Source organism: Patella vulgata, chromosome 1, assembly GCF_932274485.2.
Source record: "Patella vulgata chromosome 1, xgPatVulg1.2, whole genome shotgun sequence".
Lineage (NCBI taxonomy): Eukaryota > Metazoa > Mollusca > Gastropoda > Patellidae > Patella > Patella vulgata.
Window position 1 is genome coordinate 66,836,949 of NC_065879.2, and position 27,394 is coordinate 66,864,342.

The window sequence follows — 27,394 nt, forward strand, 5'->3', positions numbered from 1 at the left end:
AAAAAATAGGCCCTTGTTAGTAGGACAGAGGTTTTGGTAAGGGACAATGTATAGTTGCTGGTATGGCACGGAAAACCAAGGTCCTGTGTACAGATTGGCAATTTGAAATGAGAGTAGGCCGTAGTGCCTCACCCCATGCCCATTAGCCTAGTAGGAGCAGAACAGTTTGATTTAACCCCCATTTCATATTTCTGAAATCCTATGAAAAGCTTCACTAGTAACCTTAGAAATTATGTTTTGCAGTATAAGTCAATGGGGGGGGGGGGGGGTAGCACGTGCGCGCTCTGCTGTATCATAAGACGTGGTTTCCATTCCCCTGTTGTACGTGACAAAGGAGTAGGGTCGCCTGTCCAACCTCGTGGGTTTTCTCCGGGTCCTCCAGTTTCCTCCCACTGCTAAAAACCCCTACGCACAAGCGAAATATTGAAATAAAATTGAACCATGTTTTATTCCCAAAATTAACTAGTGTTGACTGGACGTTAAACCACATTTCTCTCAATAGGTACAGGTTTGGTTTTTCCCCAGTAAAATGTGGGAAATTGAAGACCAGCGTTCAGAAATGCCACAGGCTGGGCAGATTCTCTTGTCTAACCATAGACTAAACATGAAATATTTGAACAGAGTTTATTTAATTGCAGACCCAGGTAACTTTATATGAAACACACACATAACTGAATATCAGTGGGATCAATTCTAACAATGTAAAGGTGATTTTCTATTGTATCCATAAGGTCTGACATTGAGTCAACTGGCATGGTTGAACGTGACAAGGAGTAGGGTTGGCTGTCCAACCTCATAGGTTTTCTCTGGGTCCTCTGGTTTCCTCCCACTGCTAAAGACCCCTATGCGCATGCAAATTATTGAAATAAAATTGAACAATGTTAGTCCCAAAATGACCTAGTTTGTGTCGAGTGGACGTTAAACCACATTTCTCTATGGTATTCATCAACTTATAAAACAAATCTTCTTTCAAGTACAAAACTTACATAAATTGGCATTTGAATATTGGTGTATGCTAACAGTAACATGGTCACAGTTAGTTGAGATATCATTTTATGTAGTTGGTGCATGTGTTATAGTCCGAAATCCCCTTTTCACTTGATTGCCATTATCTTGGGGATTGAGAGACGGTGTATGAGGAAGGACAATAACTCTTATCAATAATTTTGCACTGATTCTCGATAAGATCGTTTTAGGTTTGAAAAAAAATCACCATTTAACATTTCTCTCAAAACACATTTTTAAATATTCCAATCATTTTTTAATTTATTTTGTAGTAAACTGCACCACTATACTACACAATCTGTTCTTCACACAAATACATTTAATGTCTACATTTCTGTTTTACGGTATTGTAGTTGAAACACATCGTGTCACCAGGGGCCTTATTCACAAAATATTGAGATTACAAAATATTCATCGTCTTACAGCTAAAATTTGTATTAAGATTTAACTTTCAATCAATGTAAAGGTTAAATCCTTTAAGTATTTTAGTTTTTAAGTTTTCGCGAATCAGGCTCCTTTTTTAAGCTGCAAATTCTTTAGGTGACAATGCTGCCCTGAGTTGTTGTTCAAATGTTGTAATCAAATTTCAGCTTTTTCCTTTTCCTCTGCCTTTTCCTTTCCCACCTTTTGTTGTGGATTTTTCTGTTGGTTCCTTTTTCCCACGACCCTTAGCTGGTGGCTTTTTAGCCTAAAATAACAAAGATAAAAATAAACATAATCAGAAAGAGTTTGACTGAAACAATGGAATAGAGTTTTAAACATTTTATCAACACAAATTTTCATCTGACAACACTTAACTTATCAGCCCTGCAGGCACTACCTCTGACAAGTGGGAATGGGCATGAAGTATCTGGTACTTTTTAGACAATCAATCTGGAGAAAACCCTAGACAGATGATATTTGGAAAATTCACCCTCCAAGATAAATTGCACATGTGCAATGAATGAACTGAAAATATTCAGAAATATGGGCTGATCAACATAACCTAAGAAATTTTGATAAGGAAATGTTCTGCTCCGACTGGCTAATGAAGATGGGCACTAGGGCCTACTCTTATATCGAATTCTAACTGCCATGGGATCTTTTACGTGCACACAAATGTGTACATGGGACCTCAGTATTTCTCTTCATCCAAATGACTATATGTTGCCTCTTGCCAGACCCTCAGTCCTGAACCACTGACAAGGAGGAACCATGCCGAAAAATCTTGATGAACTTTCTCGACCAACGCAGGACCTCCAGGTTAGTGAGCCATCGTCTTACTCACTGAGTCACTGTGGCTCTCCCCTTTACTAAGGAGAAAATGTCTCAATTACCCTGTGACCCTTATCAAGTTTTCTCCATTAACCAATCAAGTCATAAATTACAGACTGTAGGGTACAAACAGAAATCACTCGATTTGTTAGATGTTCAACTGCAATAAAAATTACTGACCTTTATCATTGTATCTGTTTCTAGTCCATTATCCTCCTCCTCATCACTGATTGCTGTTCCGCCATCTTCTTCTCCTTCCATCTTTAACAGTTCCTCCCCATCCTCATCTCCAGCACCTCGTCCACGCTTCTTCTTAGGTGCGGCACCAGTGGCATATGGGGTTAGATGGCACTCCTTGTTATAGGTTCGTGTAAATGCTGCCTTTGTCTAGATAAAAGAAATATATGTAAATGGGATTATAGATGGTGCAAATGTTTGCCTTCTTCAAGAAAACAGAAATATATTGAATTAAAGCAGCAATGAGCCTATCCTCATCACCAAAAAATTCATAATTTTAATATCAGCCCTTAAATCATTGTTTATCTCTTACTTTAAACAAATGTTTTTTGGTTGCCAAGGAAACTTACCTTGGAATCAAGAGAACTTAGAGGATCAGTACTGTTTGGCCATTTTGAAACTTCGATAATATTATCAAAATCATCTTTAGTGATGTCATAGTCATCCATTAGTTTTATCACTTTTGGTACGCCTTCTCCCGCTTCACGTACTAACGGCTCTGTTAAACATTTCCGTAAGACTGGGAGATAATCCATACACATAGATCTTTTATCACCAGAGATACTAAAAATAAAATTGCATTAAGATGATAGATTATGCTCCTTGCAATTTAGCGAGAGACTAGAAGAAAGAGATTGGGTATATACTACTTCCTATAATTCGATTACACAGTGCGAAGAAATCAGAAAAAACCCACATTGTTAGAGAGGCTACCCTATTCCTTGTCATGTACATAGCACAAAATCATTGCTCACTCATATTCTGTAGCGCTATGTGGTTTTCATGGTTTTGGTTTTATAATTATGTTACCCTGAACTGCATTGAAGATCTAAATATTAATGAATGGAAACTCCATCAACTCTTTGAAATCCACTGGATCTTAAACTATATATCTCTGATTAGGATAAACAGATATATCTTAAATGTTTTCATACACACTAATTCGTTATGTTGAAATCGTCAAACTTATATTTTATCAACCTGCAAAGATTTCTAAATGCTATGCCTGATGAAATTGAAGAGATATAGTGACTTGAACTTACTTTAATCTCATATGCATGCTGAGTTCTGCTAACAATCTGTCTGTTTTATTAGTTGATGAGTTTTTACCTAACCAGCTGGGAAAAGCAACCATCTGTGGGAAACTTCCACGCATTAATTCACCAGGTATAACACTAGCATACATTGCCTAGAAACAGTAGTAAATCCAATATATTAGTCATTTTCATTAATGGATAAAAATAAAAAGTTTAAGCCACAATGTTTAGAAGCAGTCTAAAAATTAATCAAATGGTGGATCAATCCTAATTTGGAAATTATGATCATCCAAAGTTTTTAATATTTCATCTAGCAGATCTCTTCTTCTGTAAGATCATTGCCTGAACAATATTTTATTTGTATCCATAAACATTGACCTCAATATATCTAAATAATGTTGGTTTTTTTTTTTTTCATCACCTATATTACGATCTAAAGAAGATCTTTTTGTATTTGAAAGAATACAGTTATCCTGTGTGTGCTAGGCTTTACTGTAATATAATTACCTGCATGGGTAACATACTCCAATTACCTTCCCTTCGTATTAATCTATCACATAAATCACCGTCAGCTATACTGTCTGCGGTTTGAGCCAATAAACGCAGGTGTTTCTTCGTGTTCCCTCGTGCTGAGAATGGAATAACAGATGCGTAGTTCTCCTGGACGAATAATGGAGCTATACTATAATCGTTAAAAAATAAATTAGATTTATCATGTATTGTCATTCCCGCTGTTTCTTCACCACCAATAAATACTTTACGGCAGACGTCAAATGGACCCTGAAAGAGAAAATATATTTTGGTTGTGATTACTATTTTAAGAACATCTGATACCACTGCTCATTCAAGGAGTCACAAAAACTAACAAATTTCTGTCATACTTTTGTCATTAACAAGTACACAGTTGTTTTATAAATGGAAAGAACCCAGACAAAGCCAATGAGGATTGGCTGACAACAGTACACCTAGTCTCGTAGACACATGGTATCAAACACTAACATATATGACACAGGTTATGTTCTACAGTGCACAAATTAGACCACCATTCCACTCAACCTTCTAATCAAACAAGAGGTGTCATGTGTGTGGCAGGATATGTTAATAATCCAATTATGAGGGCTATCATTTCAATAATTTTAATTTTTCATATGAACAATCTCTAACAATTTGAAGTCCATAGAGCTTTATAGCATGGAATGTTTGACCGATAGACAATCAACAAAACTGATAAATCAACATTAAATGTGAGTGTATAAAAATGACTAGACCTGGATTTGAATAAAAATATAAAATAGTTCATTTAAGTAACCAAATGTGTTAAATTGTTTTGCTAAATGATTATCTGTCTCTATTTAAAATCTTAGGTCCACAGATACAGCCAATGTTGAAATATGAAAGATTTTGTGTTCACCCATTGCCAAAAATTAGAACTTTTATCATACCCCCCCCCCCAATACTTAAGTTTTCAGGAATAATTTTTATTTACCCAAATCAAAGAGAGAGAGAGAGAGAAAGAGAGAGAGAGAGAGTAATGTCCACTCACACAAACTAGGTCATTTCGGGACTAACACATGGTTCAATTTTATTTCAATAATTTGCTTGCGTGTAGGGGTCTTTAGCAGTGGGAGGAAAGCGGAGTGAACCCACGAGGTTGGACAGGCGACCCTACTCCTTGTCACGTACAACCGGGGAAGGAGAGGAATCGAAACCACGACAGTTGACTCAATGATAGACTTTATGATACAGCGCACACATGCAAACCATTCAGCCATCCAACCCCAACTCCACATCAAAGACATTTAGCTCTTTAAGAAGATCACAATTAACAACTTACTATTTTCATGTCTTTTTTAGCACTTTTAGAATCTTGTTTCGCCTGTTCGTAGGTTAAACCTTTATCTGTGGCGCTCCACATGGATAGATTGTGGATTACTTGTCGAATGTCCTGATTGGCTGCTAGAATAATCTCATTCATTGCAGGTGGCGTAATTTTGATACCTTCTTTATATGCTAGCGACATCATAGCACCCTGTGAATATAAATATTTATGAGAAATCTTATTAAATTGACTTTTTCACCATTTCAAGGAATACATATTTATAGTGATCTGACTGTACATTACAAGCTGAGTATCGTTTAGTTGTGTAGTTTCTGAATTTTAATATTTAGTATCAATTTCAAACCACTTTTGATAATTTTTCAAATCGTCAAAAAATATTAGGTTCCTACTGTTGCATAGTAATGAATTATTCTGTTAATTACTCAACACTGCCAGTAAAAGTAAATCGTTGTAAACCCAACACTTACTATCTAATCTAGACGGATCATTTTAAACTATGGGACAGTAGGAACCCAATATTTTTCTATTATTCTCAACAAAGTTGAACAATTTGTCTACAATAGTTTAATACTAAAAATTAAATACATAAACAGCACAACTACATGAAACCCAAGTTGTAGTGGTAGTTATTATTTCTTTATATTAAGATGATAAGATGAGGTTAACAGGACAGGGCCCTTATTCACGAAAACTTAAACTAAGTTACAAACGAAATTTTAAGAAATACTGCAACTTCATTGGATATATACAAATTGATTTTACTGGTCAGCCAATCGAATTGCAGTATTTCTTAAAATTTCGATTGTATCTTAGTTTAAGTTTTCGTAAATAAGGCCCTGATGTTAACCATCCTGTCAGTAATAAAATATTTTCAATCGACTAACATGGGAATTTTTTTATTTCTATGGTTAGATTTACATGTGAGCAGAAAAATTGTGCCTGAAAAGCAATGTTTCTGCCTATTCCAGCTGTCAAAGGTTCTTTTACATGCACTCCATCTTGTTTATTCAGTTGACTTTCCTGATCAACATAGTATGTACCACTTCTGAAAGTTATTTCTCCCAATTATCTCTCAATAATGTCTTTAAATATAAATTAATGATATTTTGGATGCAAACTGATTTAAGAAGTGTGGTTTTGAAATGTTTACTTGAGAACATGTTATTTCACTTGAACATCTGATACCATTTCTCATTAAAGACGTTGACATAGGTAACAAAGTAACAACAATACCATACCTTGATTTGTTCTAGTCGTGGTTTATAAAATCGTAAATCAAAACAATAATTAGACAGGGTTCTCATCTTGGTACTATTTCTATCATTACAGATACAAAGTACAGGTATTTTACTACCTTTAATTAACTGTACTAATTCCTGGAATATACACAACAATGGAATTTAACATCTTGTCAACACAATATTGTATTCATTAGTAGAGAGACAAAATGGGGTTTAACATCCACTTGACACAAAACAGGTCATTTTGTGACAAGCATATGGGTAAACTTTACTTCATTAAATTTGCTTGAGCATAAGGTGTTTAACAGCGGGAGGAAAATGGAGAAAACTCACATGGGTGAACAGGTGACCTTACTCTTTGTCATGTAGTAATGGGGAATCGAAACCATGCCACTTAACTCAATGACAGACCTTATGATCTAAAGCACACAAATTAAACAATTTGGCCACGCAAATCCCCATATTCACTTTTTGACTAAAATATGACCATTTTCATTTCTATGGTCAAATTTGCATTGCAAGTGGGGTGAGGTTTGCTATTTTCTTCTTTAATCTTTAATTGTCATAGTTTCTTTTAATTATAAGCATATTACTGCCTATCAAACCTCCTGTGTTCATATAAGTAATGCAGAGAGTCTGGTTTTTAAAATACTGATATTTTCAAGACTAGTGTCAAAATCATTGCCCAATAGAATTTTACATTTTGGTTAACAAATGATTGAGATACGACAGTTATTTTATACCACAATTTAATCGTGTAAGAAAAATAAAACAAACCTGTAATCCTCCTCTATCAGCATTACCTGCCATACCATCAACTTCATCCATTATTAAACAATGTTTCTGTCCATCTTTATGACTGGGTTTAGTACCTATAAAAAAATACAATACAAACTAATATCTTTTCACAATGGAATAGGGTTTAACATCTCATTAACACAATATTTCACCAAATTTCAGACTAACATGTTTTGCTTTTCAATTCTAGGGTTACATGTAAAATACCAGGGGTGGGGGAGAATTTTGGTCAGACAGCAGCATTTTTTGGTCCTATCTTCTTCAATTTAACTTTTCTGGTGTGGTTTTTCCCTTGTTAGTGGTCCAGGATAGAGAGCCTGACAAGGACAGCTGTCAAGTCGTTCGGATGGGTAAAAAAAAACAAGATCCCATGTATACATTGGCGTGCATGTTAAAGATGCCTTGTCAGTTGAAATTCGATATAAGAGTAGGCGTCGCACACCTGTTCGGGCAAAATTTTCCTTATAGCACACTGTATGGCATATGCCCGTCATCATTAGCCCAATCGGAACAGAACAGTAGGACATTAAACCCCATTTCATTTCATTTCTTCAATTTGCAAATGTAAAATTTTGTTTTTCACTTGTATATCAATGTTTATATATACAAGAAATAAAAAAAATCTATAATGCCAATGATGGAAAGCTAAAAATGAAATGTTTACCCATAAAATCGACAAGTGTTTGGTTATCCAGAGATTCAGCCACTTCAGTCTGTAAACTTTTCTTTGATCTTGTATCAGATGCATTTAATTCTACATAAGAAAACCCAACTTCCTGAAAAACAAAATTGTGGAAGTGAGCATACTTCCTGTGTTATTATATTCTGGCCTACTGCTAATTTGAACAGAACACATGCTCACATCAGTCCATAAAGGCTATCAATGAATGACTAACCTCTAACAAAAACAAAGCCCCACTGTAAGCTACTGTCTGATTCATCGTAAATTTTAAACGGATTTCTTCGATTATGAACAAACTACTCAACTTTGGTTATTATAAACTTACCTGTGTGTTTGTAATGAACTCCCGTTCGATAAAATCCATTGCACAACTAATTATCACAACGATGAGAACAATTTCTCTCTTGAAAAATTTGAAAATTTACTTGTAATTTCGACTGAGTCGATGTCAACAATGTCTTCGTGACGTATTGGTCGAATCCAATATACCTGTTGCGGGGGTTGGTTAACATTGAAAGATAGTTTGACAGCGCGATCATTTTGATCGTATATGGGTTTGGGCGACGAAAAATATCAATTGAAGGCAATTACATAGGAGATTTATATGGAAACCATTGATCGCCAGTCTATCAAATTTTCTTCACAATTAAAATATCACTGATTGCACGGATACTCGTAAAAATAAAGTCATGAATAAACTATAAATATCCTATCTTCTTCATGTTATAAATAATTTAACAAGGATCATGAAGCTTACCTCCGAATTCTCTGAGTGTACTTTTTATTTTATACGCATTCTTTCGATCGAATAATAACCGCTTCAGTAACATCTTTAAGCGTGTTGCGGCAGCCCTCAGCGTGTCGATTGCCGTATTGGGTGCCCGGGTGGGTATATAATGCTACTAAGCCCGTATGACCCCGTAAGAAGCGGAACATTAATTCTCGATTCGACAGTTTTGACCGAAGTGTGATAAAGCCCGTAAAACGAATGTATAGTTGTGTTTGTGCGGCATGCGTGTTCAAAAGTAAATAATCCCATCCGAGTCGCTAATCAAATAATTAGAACAAAATATTTCAAAAAGTAAAGCTATAAAATTTGCAGAGATTTTACTAGAATGTAAAAGACGGTAACTAAATACAGGAATGCGGGTAGTTATGTGTGCGAACGCTCAAACTCAATGCCAATTGTCGTAGGTATCCAGACCACTCGGACCAAAGACTACTCGGACTAAGACCAGTCGGACCAAAACAAGACCAGTCGGACCAATTAAATTATATTTTAAGGCTAGACAATATGCTATTTATTTATTATTAAATCACAATACAAAGAAGCAAATAATTCTTATACGGAATTCTTATATTTAGAGTTGTTTGGTTCAATTTTGTGTACGTAAATAAATCAACGATTAGTTTTAAAATTAATTAATAATGGTGCCAAAAAAAAATATCAATCTAATTTTTCTTTACTCTTGCAATGAGACTCGGTATGTCCAGACTTTTGACAGTTTCTACATATACGGGTATACTGTTCTTGTCTGATAGCCTAATTTTACTTTTTCCACATTCGCGGTATCCCCAGTGGTTTCATTCCGTTCTACCCCACTAACCCCTGGGTTACTATATATGGGGGGGGGGGGGGGTGGGGTGGAGACACGTTTTCAAGTTATCCGCCCTTGATGCGTTAATATAAACAGCACATAATAATACGAAGACCGGACGTTTATATGCCCCTTTTTAAACGTGACTACAAGTGTGGTTCTCGATATTTTGCGATTTGGAATACAATTATCAATTTATTCAAACAACACGTTATTATTAGTTCGAGTAGTCATATTAAAACACACACAATTATCAATTTATTCAAATAACACTTTATTATTGGTTCGAGTAGTCATATTAAAATAAACACAATTATCAATTTATTAAAATAACACTTTATTATTGGTTCGAGTAATTATATTAAAACAAACGCAATTATCAATTTATTAAAACAACATTTTATTATTGGTCCGAGTCGTCTTTCTGTTGGGTCCGAATAGTCTTTTTGTATGGTCCGAGTAGTCTATTTGTTTGGGCTGAGTGGTCTATCACTTGGTCCGACTGGTCTTGAACCGAGTGATCTTTGGTCCGAGTGGTCATGGATTCTTGTCGTAATTGTACTTGAATTTCCTATGCTGTCACCCCTAATACGAAATGATATCTTCCGCAGAGTGACGTAACCATCTTCCACATTGGTATTTTTCTCTGGGAAAAGTTTGTGATATTTCAATTTTTCAAGAGAGAACTTGTTTTCATCGTTGTGATAATTAGTTGTGCAATGGATTTTATCGAACGGGAGTTCATTACAAACACACAGGTAAGTTTATAATAACCAACGTTAAGTAGTTTGTTCATAATCGAAGAAATCCGTTTAAAATTTACGATGAATCAGACAGTAAGTCATAATTTGAATGTTTGTACAGATCAAAATAATTAAATTTAGCTTTGGTAGCAGGATTTCCACCCTTTATTGTGAATCTTGAAGTTGTGTATCAAAGAAATAGCTATTCAGTGAAGTAAAATCGCTTTCCTTCACAGTTCTGCCAGTCCTGATAACAGACGCGGTGTTAGTTGAATAACATGTTTCAGCTGTGGTGACTAAATCTTTGACACAGGCTTTCTGGCCTGAAATTACAGCATTTTCAGAACAGTTAGAATTCAGAGTTATCTTACCTTACAGACCAGAGTAGCAGTCGTAGTTTTACCCACACCAGGAGGTCCAGACAATAGAGCTGCTTTAAATCCTGATCCATCATCACTTTTATTGTTGAAAAATTTACCTTAAATTACATAACCATCCATTACAGCACAAAACATAGGTTGGCAGACAATTGGGTGTATAAAAACAATTTGAAAGAGAGAAAAAACTCCTGAGATAGTCAGACAATAATATTTAACCTCCACTTGACACAAACTGGGTCATTTTGGGACTAACATATTGTACAATTTTTATTTCAATAATTCTCTTGCGAGTAGGGGTCTTTAGCAGTATGGGGAAAACAGGGGACCTGGATGAAACCAACAAGGATGGGCAGGTGACTCCACTCTTTGTCTCATACAAGCTTAGGATCAAAACAACACCAATAACAGACCTTATGATCTGAGGCACATGTGTTAGATCACTCGCTTGGGAAGATGTATAGTTGAACGGATGGGATGAAAAAACCTGGCAAAATTTTACTCATAGCACACTTAATGGCATATGCCCGTCTTCATTAGCCCAATCGGAGCCGAACAGTAGGACGTTAAATCCCATTTCATTAGACCTCTAAAACCTCCAATGGCTATTGTACTTGGGCACAAAGTATGTAACAAGTGGTTGAAGATTCAATTGTGTTGGTCTATGCAATCAAAAATTTCCTTTATAAAGAAGGAATTGCATACAAAATCGCAGATCAGTTTTTTTGGGTTTTTTTTACATACCTGCTGGTTTCGTTCCTGCAGCACGGTTCTTATGCCAACTATTCAACCAATTATAAAGCTTCTTAGCATTACTTTTATCGCCTTGCTGACCAATAATCGTTTTCATACTAACAGGTTTATGTTTGTCTACCCATAGTAAAACAGATTCTGATTGGTTATTAGCATTAGACTGTCCAATAGGTTTCTTTGATTCACTGACACTAGAGTGACTAGGCTTTGGAATGGTATCAGGTGTTTTAGAACTTCCGGCTACAGGTTTCTCTTCCTTTTGCATTGATATTTTTTTTTCTAACCATTTTTCCTACAATAAATCACAATAGTAAGTTAAAGAGAAAGAGGGAAAAAAACCAATGAGGATTAACTTGGTCATTTTGGGACTAAAATATGGTTAAATTCTTTTTCAATTCTTTATTTGTGCATAGGGGTCTTTAGTAGTGGGAGGAAACCAGTGGACTTGGAGAAAACCCATGTCATTGACAGGTGATTCTACTCTTTGCCACGTACAAGTGTGGGACCAAAAGCCTGCCATGTGACTCAATAACAGACCTTGTGGTCTAATAAAGCACATGTTTAACCACACGACCCCCCCCACCCCATAATTTAAAGACAACAAACCAGACTGTTCAAGACTTCAAAAGTTAAAAAATATGCATTATTTTAATGTAACAGGGTTCCCGCGGCTTCGTCAAACATTTTTTCAAGGATATTCAAGGATAAATATACGTCAAATTCAAGGATCTTCAAGGACATTTTTTAGCCTAAAGTTACAATTTTTCATCTTAAAAAATAACCAAAACATTACCAACTATCGTTATAATCTCATATTTAAAAGGAATTGAAGACATTTGAAACAAAATTAAGGATCTCAACTGAAATTGAAGGATATTTTCCCATTTCCGAGAAATTGAAGGATATTCAAGACCTTGAAAATGAAATTTTAAATTTAAGGATATTCAAGGATTTTCAAGGACCGCGGGAACCCTGTGTAATGGGTGTTTTTATTATGTAATTTAAGCCATCTGAGTTTTAAAAGATTGATATGTAATCTGGGCTGACTTGTACTCCTGGCAGTAATTATACTGTTGTCTGTTCCATCTTCCAGCCTAAAAATTTGAACCTTGAGTAAATAATACAAACCTTTTTAACTGTTTCTTCAGCTTGTATTTCATATTTAGATTTTTTACCTGGTCGGGATTTGATTAACTCAAACAAACCATCTTCATCTAACTGCTTCGTACCAAACTGTGTAGCCTGAAATTTAAGATTTTAAATTTTTAATGAAACAATGAACTGTTTCTAAAATTAGGACGAACAATACAGAAACCAAGATCATTCCGATAAATAATGGCAAACTATATTTTGTTTTTGTTGTCTAGGTAACTGTCAAAATTATTTTCTGTTAAATTTAGGCAAAGAAAACAAATTTTGGCTCTTTGGTATATGCATAATCCTTGCAATGTTTCATTTGATAAATCAACATTCAATACTGCTGTATCAATGCATAAATACTAGTCAATCCAATAGATCACTTCAGGTAGACTTTTACTATATTCTCTTTAAACAAACATATTTACCCTTTACATATTTATTACTCTGGTTATCTCCATTTAATTTGCTGTGTGGTAACTGATTGGTCATTAAAGCATTTGTTACCCAATCGTATTTTGATGCAGAAAATGCTGTTCAGTCCAGTAGTTTGTGGTCATGATGGGTAATGTGGGCATATACCCCCCCCCCCCCCAAAAAAAAAATTCACACAACCATCTGTAATTTGATTCTAGTTCTGTCTTACCTTACTGAGTTTACTTTCACCAGCATCTCGTCCCACCACGATATAATTTGTTTTTTTACTTAAAGATGTTGTCACTTTTCCACCATATTTTTCAATCAGACTTTTAGCCTCATCTCTCTCTATTGATTCGTACACTCCAGTTAATACAAATGTTAATCCCTCCAAACAGTTCTCAGCTCCCTGAAATAGTCCACATATTGGTTATATTTTTAACATGATGTTTTTAGCTTGCTTTTTTACATTACATAATTTAGGATAATCCCCAACAATTTATGGGAAATAAATGCATTAGATTTCATAAGACCTCATAAGAAAAAAGTGCTTGTCCATGTAAGCCAAAAGGGTTACGTAACTTATTTCAGAAATTTCATCCTTAAATCACGAAAATCTCTTCCCAATAAAATATCAGCCAGTGTATAGACAGCCAGCCAGTGTCTTTTAGTACTCAGTAATCACACAAAACCAGTAGTCTTTACATTAAAATACTAAAGCAAACATTTTTGACTTCTGAGATATATGTTCCTTGTTGTGCCTATAACTAGTTTCCATCATTGAATTATATATCTGGGAGAGCTCCTAATTCTTATAAAAAAAACACATTTTAACATGGTAGGAATATACCTTTAATGATTTCTGGTCACTGTGACACATATTTGCCAATATGATATATTCAAGGACTTCTTATCCCTGACTTACCTCAGGTATTTCTTTAGAACCTAAAGCTTGTGGTCCATCTCTATGTAGGTAACTACGGTAACTGGCTTTACGCTGCATCAAAGGTGTATCAGCATCTGGTGACTAAATACAAATAGACATTGTCATTACAAAGAGAAATGTAGAATATCATGTTCACAAACTTTTATTGTTGTTGTAGTTTAACTCCTAATGTAGTCTAAAATCACTAAGTTACATTAAAATAAGATGAAAACTTCTGACTATTGTGTCTAGAGCTATTGAGGACAAGTGGACAGTAGTGACAACAATAAACTTCCACATTAAATGTGGGCATATAAAAATGATTATAGCGGACAAAAATTCAACACCTCTGACCAAGGACATTTATTTGAAGGCAGACAAGAACCCTAGTGGGCTTAATTGGCCATCAGTGATCTGGCTTTTAACTTTAAGGGGTTTGACAACTTTGGGGCAATTAAAAAAATATTGCATATAATTTGACTTGACTTCCTTTGCCCAGTTAGCAGATGATGTTACCCACTGGAGAATCAATTGGCAGTTTGTCTTTTTAAGGACTCATCCAACTGTCATTTAAGTCTAGTTCATTCAACAATGTATTTTTGTCAGTGATGCCCTTCCATAGTTGGCAGAAGAGAAACTATTACCTTCTATGATGCACTATATGGTAATTACTATTTTATTTCTCTACATAACAATATAAAATCCAGCTGACATACCGTTTTTTTACTGTCAGTAATTGGTGATATTTTTTTAGGTGTTGCTTTAGTTTTTGCTGGTGTTTCTAATTTTACAGGAGATTTCTTGGGTGATGGATTCTTCAATTTGCTAGGTGAAGGCTGAAAAATATATATAATTCAAGCTTTGTAAAAGCCAAAAGTAGCTGAGATTGATGAGCTGAAATACTGCACCTGTTGGACAGATTTACTCTTGAGAGCGGAATGATGTAACAAATCCTCAAGCAGTAAAATCAACATGGGATAATTTCATGCCTACATCAAAAGAATCTAGAACTGAATAGGGCAATCTAGATATTTGGTCCTATCCGAACGATCAAGCAATCCTTCTTTGTCAGCCTCTAACAAGTGAAGGAAGGGCTCGAAAAAGTTTTTACAGCCTGTCGGCCGGCTTGAAAAATTCTGATATTTCTTCAGCCACAGACCAGAGAAAGACAGGCTTCAAAAATTCTGTGAAGTTTACTCTTTGTCCACGCCGGGATTCCAACTCCGGATATTCTAATCCAGTTCCGTGACTATTTGATTATCAGTACTGATCAATCAGTATTGACGGTAAAGCAATTCTCTAACAATTTATCAATTTTTCTTGACGACAAGTTACAATCTTCATATAATACCTCTATATGGTGAAGATGTAACTCTCTCATGCAAACAGCAAACTTACCTTTTTACTATGTTTAGAATTATTATTATTATTATTATCCCCCGATTTCATTTCTTTCTCAGGAGTTTCACTAACTGTTACTGAACTAGTTTTAACTTTGTCTGCTAATTTCTTTGCTAAACTTGTTTTTTCAGGGGATTTCTTAATTTCACTCAAAGTATCTTCTAATTTTGGCTGAAAGTTTAAATTAAAAAACAAATGAAATGAAATGGAGTTTAACATCAATGTGTTCTGCTGGGCTAATGAAGACGGGCATACGCTAAACAATGTACTATGAGGGAAACATTGTCCAGATAGCGGCACTACGACCCATTCTTATATTGAATTCCATGTGCCAGGGGGTCTTTTACGTGCATGCCAATAGGTACATGGGACCTTGGTTTATCATCCCATTCGAAAAACTATACATTATTCCTTGCCAGGCCCTCTTGTCCTGCAATACTGTCAATGAACTTTCTCGACCAATGTAGGGATTGAACACGCGACCTCCAGGTTAGCGAGCCAGTGTCTTACCCGCTTAGCCACTGTGGCTCAAATTAAAAATAAACATGTACTGCATATAAACCATGTATTTATAGTGTAGTTCAAAATACCAGAAAAAAATAAAACAGTTCTACGTTTCATTTTGTGATGTGCATTACCATGCCCAAATAATTGTTGTTGGATGCAGACATTTCAGACACACCAGCTTGCATCATCTGCTAAATTATCATTACAACTGAAGGCTATTTTGCATTGTTAGGTTTCTCAAATCACTGCAGTTAATACATTGTTAAGTATCCTTAATTTATTTAATTTTGCATGTTTACGAATCTGTGTTTGAAATTTCAAAATTCCGCTTGGATTAATCTAACAACATTGATAGAAACTACTTATGAAAACGAGGATGTGATTGGTTGAAAAAACAGAATCAACCAATCAGGAGTGTCATCAAATTGATAATATTAAATAGGCAGGGTGTATTAAGGTTGGTACATTTCATTAAAAAAAAAATTGCAAAAATTAACGTAAAAAGAGTAGATCTCTAACTCACACGTTTAGTCTGTTGCTGGTCTAGTTGTTCTAATGTTTTAATAAAATCATCATCATCATGCATCTCAATATCTTCATCTATACTTTCATCCACTTGACTCTAAAAAAAAACATACAAAGGCAAATCAATGGGTTTAAAATACGACTCTCACTTGCTTGATGCTGAAGGGGTTATTTTGTCTGATTAGCTAGGTATTTTGGCCTATGCCAATTTTGAGCATTATCTCAATATATGAAACAGTTTCAAACTGGAATAATCTGGCAACTTAAATCAGCGTTATTTTGAATATGAATATGGATTTGATATTCTAACCAGCGACTGCCAGGCAGGATACGCCCACATTTTCGAGAGATGGAAAGAGAACAAGCTAACAAGAAAGTGATTTTTCCTACTATCAAGGGCCATAATTCAGGAAATTACAATTCAATATGCGCGAATATCGAAAGGAACTGAGATCTTTGTGTTATAAACTTACATTTCAAGTTTCAACAAAATCGGATAAAAATTGTGACCTCTATAGGGTCCACAACCTTGATATACCATATCTTTATGCTATTTGAGAACGAACGGCGGCCATTTTGTCTGTCAATTTTGGGCCGATTTTCACGAAATTCGAATTCAACCTTCCTTAGGGTGTAACGGTGATATAATAATACGTTTTTTTAAATCGGATAAAAATTATGACCTCTATAGGGTCCACAAGCTAAAAACGCGATTTTTCGTACAATCAGGGGCCATAATTCAGGAAGTTACAGTCCGATATGCGCGAATATCGAAAGAAACCAAGATCTTTGGGTTATAAACTTACATTTCAAGTTTCAAAAAAATCGGATAAAAATTGTGACCTCTATAGGGTCCACAACCTTGATATACCATATTTTTACTCAACCTTCCTTAGGGTGTAACGGTGATATAATGATACGTTTTTTTAAATCGGATAAAAATTATGACCTCTATAGGGTCCACAAGCTAAAAACATGATTTTTCATACAATCAGGGGCCATAATTCAGGAAGTTACAGTCCGATATGCGCGAATATCGAAAGAAACCGAGATCTTTGGGTTATAAACTTACATTTCAATTTTCAAAAAAATCGGATAAAAATTGTGACCTCTATAGGGTCCACAATCTTGATATACCATATTTTTACGCTATTTGAGAACGAACGGTATGCGCGAATATCGAAAGGTACTGAGATCTTTGTGTTATAAACTTACATTTCAAGTTTCAACAAAATCGGATAAAGATAGGTTGCCAGGCAACGAAACATACGCCCACAGCAGCTATATCGTCCGGGCAGTCAACAAGAGTTGTCACATATTTTTACTTTTTTCGGTAATGAAACATTTATAATACATTAAAATCTGATTAAGAGTAACAACTCATTAAGTAATTATCAGAAAACCATTAGAATTTGTTCGGTTTTTATAAAGTTCTGCGCCATGCTAACGTTTAGCATACAAAACTTTTAACATCATGGATTTAGCTGTTCAAGTCATAAAGATTCATTTAAAATCAATATACTTGATCGTCTCAAGACCTTAAACACTGTGTATAAATTTAAAGTCAATCGGATATTAACTTTAGCCTCTAGAGCTTTCACAAGATTTTTCAAGGTGATCAAGGGCCATAACTCTGGCAAAAATTATCGGAAATAGGATTCTTCATCTCATGACCTTAAACACTGTGTATAAATTTAAAGTCAATCGGATATTAACTTTACCCTCTAGAGCGTCCACAAGATTTTTCGAAGTGATCAAGGGCCATAACTCTAGCTGTAATTATCGGAAATCGCTGAAAATCAACAGGCTTCTTCGTCTCATGACCTTAAACACTGTGTATAAATTTAAAGTCAATCGGATATTAACTTTGACCTCTAGAGCTTCCACATAATTTTTTGAAGTGATCAAGGGCCATAACTCTGGCAGTAACTATCGAAAATTGTTGAAAATCAATAGGCTTCTTCGTCTCATGACCTTAAACACTGTGTATAAATTTAAAGTCGATCGGATATTAACTTTGACTTTTAGAGCGTCCACAAGATTTTTCAAAGTGATCAAGGGCCATAACTCTGGAAGTAATTATCGAAAATCGCTGAAAATGATTAGACTTCCTCGTCTCATGACCTTAAACACTGTGTATAAATTTAAAGTCAACCGGATATTAACTTTAGCCTCTAGAGCGTCCACAAGATTTTTTGAAGTGATCAAGGGCCATAACTCTGGCAGTAATTATCGGAAATCGCTGAAAATCAATAGGCTTCTTCATCTCATGACCTTAAACACTGTGTATAAATTTAAAGTCAATCGGATATTAACTTTAGCCTCTAGAGCGTCCACAAGATTTTTTGAAGTGATCAAGGGGCATAACTCTGGCAGTTATTATCGGAAATCGCTGAAAATCAATAGGCTTCTTCGCCTCATGACCTTAAACACTGTGTATAAATTTAAAGTCAACCGGATATTAACTTTAGCCTCTAGAGCGTCCACAAGATTTTTTGAAGTGATCAAGGGCCATAACTCTGGCAGTAATTATCGAAAATCACTGAAAATCAATAGGCTTCTTCGTCTCATGGCCTTAAACACTGTATATAAATCTAAAGTCAATCGGATATTAACTTTAGCCTCTAGAGCGTCCACAAGCAATTGTGGACGCCAGACGGACGGACAGACGGGGGTGACGACAATATACGACCACATTTCAATGTGGGCGTATAAAAATTATGACCTCTTTAGGGTCCACAAGCTAAAAACGCGATTTTTCATACAATCAGGGGCCATAATTCAGGAAGTTACGGTCCGATATGCGCGAATATCGAAAGGAACCAAGATTTTTGGGTTATAAACTTACATTTCAAGTTTCAAAAAAATCGGATAAAAGTTGTGACCTCTATAGGGTCCACAAGCTAAAAACGTGATTTTTCGTACAATCAGGGGCCATAATCCATGAAGTTTCGATCCGATACATGCCAATATCGAAAGCAGCCGAGATCTTATGGGGATAAACCTATATTTCAAGTTTCGTCAAAATCGGATAAGAATTGTGACCTGTAGAGAGTTCACAAACAATTGTGGACGGCTGTCCGGACAGACAGGGGCGACGGCATAATACGTCCACATGAAAATGTGGGCGTATAAAAATGTATGCTCTGGTAGTTGCAACATTCTTGAATAAAGCCTATATAATTGATCATATGTAAACAAACATTTTTTGCTTGCAAATTAATTTCAGAAATTGAGAACACAATGTGGAGGTTCTAAGATTTAATAGATATCTGTTCTAAGACTAGACATAAATTAGTAACTATAAACTACCTTCCCCCCTTCCCCCCCCCCAAAAAAAAACAACTATAAATTTGACTTTTATTTATTGTGTTTTAACTGCCATATTTGACCAATACAATAGCCCTCTTAGACTGTGATTTAGCCCATATTTACTCTGGTTTCAATTGTACCTATGCTGTGACTAAGTCATAATGTAAATAGAATATGCAGAAAATTTCAGTCAAATTGCTCCAATCGGAACCAAGATATTACCTTTTGAATTTTAGGCTAGCCTCGATCATCATTACTAAAGTTGGTATGATAAAAAAACCAATGTATATTTAAGTTTAACCTAGAGTCTGATAGAAGACATATTAAGTTTAACCTAGAGTCTCATTGAAGTCATAGTTGTCCCAAGTTTAATCTTGGCTCTGATTTAGGTCCCTTGCAAAGAAAGGAGATGCCATTAGTTAGCAAAACCATACAGCAAATATACTTACAGATTTTCGTTTAGTACTAGTGGTTGATCTTTCAACCCTTGTGACCAAGCCACTGCCAAAAAAATTGGCAGCACTGACAGAAGTTTTCTGCTCTGTTTTTTTCTTTTCTTCTTTTTTCTTGGGTGTTGGAGTATTGATGACGAACGTTTCTAACAATGTAGGTTTACGTTTCTTTACTTCTTCATCTACAATAAAACCTCAAGAATACAGTAAAATACATAGGTTTCCAGGCAACCGAAAATAGGCCCAGAGAAGCTAAATCATTGAAGCAGTACATAAGCTTGTTACACTTATTTCCTTGTGGGTAACAGGAGCATTTACAAAACACTAAAAAATAAATCAAGGGCAACAAGCTACAAAGTAATTATCAGAAATAATAAAAATTTGACAGGCTTCTTTCTAGTGTTAGGAATATTGATAATAACTCCAACTAGTGCAATAACGAAATGCAAGTTGTTACATGTCGTATGAGAAATGTTTTGGCCAATATGGTGTTTTGGTTCACGTTATTTTGGGGTATATAATCTGACGAAAAGTGTACAAAGCATCTCCTAGTCTCAGTCAAACCAGCTCCAGCATCTAACAAGATGTCTTTAATGGTTGAGATCTCCAAGACATAGGCCTACTTAAAGGCCCGATGTGCCATTTTCAATTTCGCTACCTGGACCATCAGGATTCTCGGTTATCAATTCTCAAGCAGCATTGATCGATGAAAATACAATTTTCATAACTTTGTAAATAAGCTTACTTGAACCCTTTTTGGACTGATACTGCTATTAGAGATTAAACTTGCACAATATTGTAGTTTGCAAGGGACTCCTATAGCACGAAAAGACATAATTTTGGAGAGAGAGAGAGAGAGAGAGAGAGAGAGAGGGAGGGTTTAACATCCACTCACACAAACTAGGTCATTTCGGGACTAACATATGGTTCAATTTTATTTCCATAATTCGCTTGTGCGTAGGGGTTCTTTAGCAGTGGGAGGAAACACAGGCAACCCTACTCCTTGTCACGTAGAAACGGGGAATCGAAATCACCCCAGTTGACTCAGTGACAGACTTTATGATACAGCGCGCACATGCTAACCATTCAACCATCCAATACCCCGTAATTTTGGATCTACCAGACATAATTGGTTATGATTCATAGATGTCTAATTACAAAATGATCAGAATTATCACAGAAGCAAAATATATCAAAATCATCTTATGCTGCTAAATACATGTACCATTATTCTAATTTTATATTACCTGATTCATCTAAATATATCACAGCTTCTTTCTTCTTCTTTCTACTTTTTTTAGGCAATGGATCTTCTTCTTCAGAATCTGAAATATTTATAGAATTGTTTAGGTATATGTTACCGACCTTCACTTTGGCAAATTCCAAGAGTTAAGAAAACCGTAACCAAACTTAAACCAAAGTCAAAATTGCTCTTCTGAAAGATGGCTCACTAATTACCCAAGAGACTCCCTTTAAAGGGTTGTTTGCCCTTGATCTTCTGGTATTTGGGTATTTTGTTGTAATTTGGAATAATATGGACCAAATGAGACTTCGGGCTAATTCTACCATTCAGCTATTAATCTGAGAGATCCAAATGTTTGTGTGTATTTTCAAAATTTAATACAGAAGAGTTGACATTTTAAATAATTTTAAATTTGTCTATTTCCAAGTGTAGGCTAATAAACCATAACATAACCTGCTTTTAAATCAGGGCTTCCACTTCAAAATTTTCCCAGCCGGTCATTTTTCACGTAGAGAAAGTGGTGCTATTTTTTAGCACATAACAAGAAAACACAAAACAACATGATATTGAAATGCTGATCGGGTTTAATTGGGTCAAGGACAGTCGCAAAGAAATTTAATCTCACGTCGGCATTTATACCCACCCACCCCCTCCCTCAATAAAGGAACACATGTAATCAATTATCATTTATTTATATATAAAAAAATATAACAACAAGAAACATTCATTCATCGCAAGTACACTATTTTCTTACTTTATTTACAACATCACCCGTATGCACGTATATACTCCTCGTATCTCTAATGGAACTGTTGTGGTATAACATCTTTAAATAGTCGATCTTCAACAAGAGGCCACTTTCTAAAATTCTGGGAACCAATCACAAAACTATTCTTGGCATTATGTTTCTGACAACGATCTTTTAATTAACCTGTGCGTACTGCGTATGTGACGAGTTAGACTGTTGACTATTTCTCCATACACGGCGAAAAGTAGTTCCGAATGATTAATGCATTTAAATAATTCAAAGTCATTCAATGTACAACAATTAACAACATACTTTCAAAACTTATAAATATATTAACTCATATTAATATTTGGGAAGCTCAAACAATATCGTTCTAGTATTTTCACTCGATAACATGTAAATATAATTGCACATGTATCAAAATGGCGGCGAGTGTAAAAAGTTCATTGTGTCAAGTAAAGTAACATCAATCAGTTGTTACATAAAAGAAAACAAAAGGATTAAAAACACACACCGACAATACGTCTTGTGTAGGAATATTATATCTTAACCACGGGAATGTTTGTGACGAAATTTTAAGACAGGCTGTGTTTTTCGGAAAGGAACTGTTTTCCACGTGGGCCAATGTTGAAGAAGGAAGGTCGGATTCATTGACGACAATGATATCATCTCGCTTTCTTTTGATATTCTGAGAGGTTTGGAATTTCAACATTTTGAAATGATGTAAAGCATGCTAACATTTCTGCTATATATATCATTCGCATGATTAACTCTAGTTATCAAGTGAAGATATCAAAGTAAAGTTTTTAATTTGTTTGATGTTGATACAGTAAATATATGGCTGCACGAGCGATGAAAGTCGGCAAATATGCTGTAACAACAACTCGGTTTTAAGAATGGTCGCACAGTACTAATTAAAAAACAAAACTCGGTTAATTAAAGTGATTAAATGTTGAGCTTTTAATCTGTTTGATGTTGATCCTCCGTTGATTGTGATTAGAGCAATATACACAAGGATAATTAATTGGCAGTGGTTTCCATTCGTGGGCTACTGAACACTGTTAATTTTATTACACCTGACAGTTCACTCACATCACGACACGCACGGAGTTTCGTCGTGTTCCGGGATTTTATGATTTAGCACAAAATATGCTATTTTTCCGGTGTGCAAAATGACCTACGGGTCTGATCCAGTTCCGGTCATTTTCCAGAGCCCTAGGTCCCGACCGGCATATACGGCCGACATGAAACCCATGTTTTAAATAGGTGTAATGGATCATCAAACAACCTCTTGGTAATGCCAAAGTTTTGTTTATATTGTTAAGTACTGTGCAAAAACATAAAACATAATACAGAACGCAAGTCTATTTCCTCTCTTGAAACAGACTCTTTATGCCTTGATTTTGTAGGATGTCAAAAATTTTTTTGAATTACCGGACTCAAATAATCTGTGTTTTTTCTTTCCTTTTCCTTTTTTATCAACCTTTTTAACCTCATCAGATTCATCGTCACTGATCAACTACAAGAAAAAATAAATTGATGCTAGACAGTGAACTGAATAATAACTATATTGTATTCCCAGTCAAACAGGAATCTTGCCATACTGATTAATAATAGGAGCCATTAATATAGAATATTAATATAGTTGTAGAATTTGTATTTTTGCTGTATAAACAGCATGAGCTGTGGGTTCTTGCTTTCTGTAGCTTGGAATTCGGAGGTCACTTTTTGGAAGGTATAATAGAAGGAATATTCCTGGCAATGTTCTGTTTGATAAAGCCTACCTTACCGGTACTTGAAATGCTATTTGGACTCAGATATTAAAGAAATTATCAAAGAAATATTGATTTTTGAAAGTCAACGATAATAACTCTGCGGAAAAACTCTAAAATTCTGATAGGGTCCCTCCTTAGGGCTAGCCAAACAATCTAAAAACAAAAACCTGACCTGAAATATTTGCACAGTTTTGGTAACATCTAGTCCTTTCAATTGATCAATTATTCATGAAAGTCATTTTTATAATACTAATATTCTAATGATTTGAAATAATTCTACATCATGAGAGTCTATTTTTGGATGAATGACCAACCCACTTAATTTAAGGAAAGTCCTGCTCTAACATCTTGGGTTTCAAACACTAATGAATACTTCAGTCTAACATAGTTAAAAAGATCGACTTTACCCGCTTTTTCTTCTTGCGACCAATCGGTGATTCTTCTTCTGAATCATGATTTACAGACCCATTTTTCTTTTTTTGCTTCTTACTCTCTGTACTTTTACTCTTCTCTTTTTCAATCTTTTCTTCATTTCTCTTTTTTTGCTTAAAGTCATCCTTTTCTTCAACATCCTCAATTAAAACAACTTCATCATCTGAAACATTTGTCAAAGCTTGCTTTTTTGTCTCTTTATTTGTCTTACTATCACCTGATTTATTTCTGCCTTTCGTACTTTTATCTTCTTTCCTTTCACTACTCTTACTGCGGTTTGATTGCTTTGTAGGTGTTTTCTTTTTTTCAGGTTTTGGTGGTGTCGTTTTCTTCACATCTTTTGCTTTGTTGTTGTTTGTTTCTTGAGATGATTCTGATTTGGGTTTGGGTTTGACCCCACCTTTAGGAGCGAAAAAACTTCTTATGTCCTGTAACAAACAATATGCCTTAATTTTATGTTGAATGAAATGTAAATTATGGGTTTATGTTCTAGGGTGAATTCTCAGACTTATACATTCCTGAGGAAAAGGTCAGTCCAGATTGAAACACCATTTTCATTGTAAAGAAGGGGGGGGGGGCTGGTCAACCTTGCGACGCCATCCTTTAACAATATGAATGAGTTAAGTCGATGAAACTGTTTTGTAATTGTAAATGTAAAATGTCTACTCATTCTCCCTTATGTCTACTCCATATTATAATATATTATATTAAACTAATAATATTTCAACAACTAAAACTGTACTGCCATTTCAGTTTCTTGACCATTTCCTGCAGATTAATAATTCAATTCAATTGGGTAAAAAAGACTGAGTGAGACTGAGAGTGAGAGTGAGAGTGAGTAAAGTCTAAAGCCAGCATTAGCACCCTAATATTATATAAGAAAACCTTTTAGTGGCAGTACATCAGTTCTGAAAACTCTCCTAATAATTGAGGTGTTCTCTAGTAATCAGTAACTTAAAATTTCGATTTCAAATATTTTTATCATTTCGAAATTATATCAATATTTTCATGATAAAGTAAGAACATTTTGGGCTGTGTCAATAGGAGTTATCTGCCCTTGACAAGAAATGTACACAGAGCTTGCATAGTTATGTTGACGAAATTAGACGTCATTCACAGACTGATGACACTTCTTAGCTTTAAAATATAATGCGTATATTCTAAACAAACCATGCTTTAGCGTTGCAAACAGCAGCAATAATTCATCCGGCCATTACGTTTGTTGTCATGTAATCAATGTAGAAAACCGCTTGCTTCGCGCCAAATTGCTGTCTACGCATGGTTTGTAACCTTTGAACTGCTGTTGATCTGTCAATCAAATGAGATTAGACCACCCCCTCGTTGAATTTTAACACTATCTTCAGAAACAATTTGTAAGTATTTCGACATTTGTAGATATAACATGTAATTGGAAGTGATATCATTTTGGTTGAAGCGGGCGTTAAATGAAGCTATTTCACACACTTCAGAAACAAAGGGTAGGTACAATGTAACCCAACAAGCGCGGATCCGAGAGTTCGTGGGGTGAGTTTAAGGGCCCCTTTTCCACATTAATTAATTAAGAAAAACTAACGGAATATCTGATGAAGTGCAATGATAAAATTTCAGAAGGTGTGTTTTACTGACAACGAAAAGGTACTAAAGCAAGGGACCTAAACATGAAAAACAAATTATGAGCGAAAGTCAGGAAGCGATAGTAGGCCTACCGAAGGGGCGATAGTTTGCCTGGGGATATAGTCCGCCGAGAAAAGTTGGAAATTTTAGCTATTTTTTTTCTAATTTGTCGCATTTAAGACAATTTTAATATGACACTACATGCGAATTTAACCATTGTTGTTACTTTTTTGTCATAGAACAGATCGACGGAATCTTTATCAGTGGGAGAAAACCCACGAGGTTGGACAGGCGACCCTATACTCCTTGTCACGTAATGCATGTCACTTGACGCAATGACACACCTTATCAAGGCCGGCGGAAGCAATTCTTGATTGGTGGAGGGGGGGGGCTACCATCTTTAGGCGAGGGTTCAGGGGCCGCCCAGGCCCCGGAAGCTCTCGGGGGTCTAGATCGCCGGAGACGCTTTCTGGGCGGGCGATTTCTGGCTAATAAAATTACTCGAAGTGAATTTGTTTTTCTTCTAATTCCCTAATCATGAAAACACAGTCGATGGTGGTTTAATCCTGTGATGCTGACCTTGACAAATATACAAGGTTGTGGACACTCTAGAGGTCACATTTTTTTATCCGATTTTGATGAAACTTATACAATGTATATTTACAACAAAAAGATCTCGGTTCCTGTCGATATAGGCGCATATAAGACCTTAAAAGCATGTAAAACCCAGGTTAGATTTAAATATTTAGGTCACCTGCAGTTCACGAGATGTAAAACAAGGCTAGCGCCAACCCTAACTCAAGTCCTAGCCCTTACCCTAACCCCAAAATCCTCGGCACAAATCACGTGCCCTAACCCTGTCTACATCCGTGGCCTTAATTGTGGACCATCCCGCAGTTCAAATCTTTTATCCCATTTTGATGAAACTTGAAATATATATTTATATCTCAAAGATCTGCGTTCCTTTCTATATTGGCGCGACTTGGACCGTAACTTTCTGGATTATGACCTGATTGTACGAAATATCACGTTTATCTTATTTTCAAAATTGTTCAAATATATCACCCTTACACCATAATTATGGTTGGGGAAATTCGGACTGAAAATTCCCGTTAAAATATAATATAACAAAAGCATATAATACCCAGGTTGTGGACTCTAGAGGTCACAATTTTATCCTGGGGATCACGTGGCTAAGTGGCTAAGACGCTGGCTCGCTAGCCTGGAGGTCGAGCTGGCTCGCTAGCCTGGAGGTCGAGCTGGCTCGCTAGCCTGGAGGTCGGGTGTTCGATCCCTGGAGGTCGGGTGTTCGATCCCTGCATTGGCCGAGAAAGTTCATCC

At 35.6% G+C, this 27,394-nt stretch overlaps 1 protein-coding gene across 1 annotated transcript; it reads right to left on the reverse strand.

The window, feature by feature from the left end:
- Positions 1-1,688: 1,688 nt before the first annotated feature.
- LOC126809613 (replication factor C subunit 1) lies at positions 1,689-25,713 on the reverse strand. Its single transcript, XM_050534275.2, has 12 exons — positions 25,610-25,713; positions 24,415-24,867; positions 23,667-23,751; positions 21,489-21,566; positions 20,239-20,423; positions 16,476-16,574; positions 15,443-15,616; positions 14,761-14,880; positions 14,045-14,146; positions 13,349-13,528; positions 12,690-12,807; positions 1,689-1,693 (listed from the first exon to the last, which is right to left on the reverse strand). The coding sequence occupies exons 1-12, from the start codon at positions 25,610-25,612 to the stop codon at positions 1,689-1,691; spliced, it is 1,602 nt and encodes a 533-aa protein (XP_050390232.2). The 5' UTR covers positions 25,613-25,713.
- Positions 25,714-27,394: the final 1,681 nt, after the last annotated feature.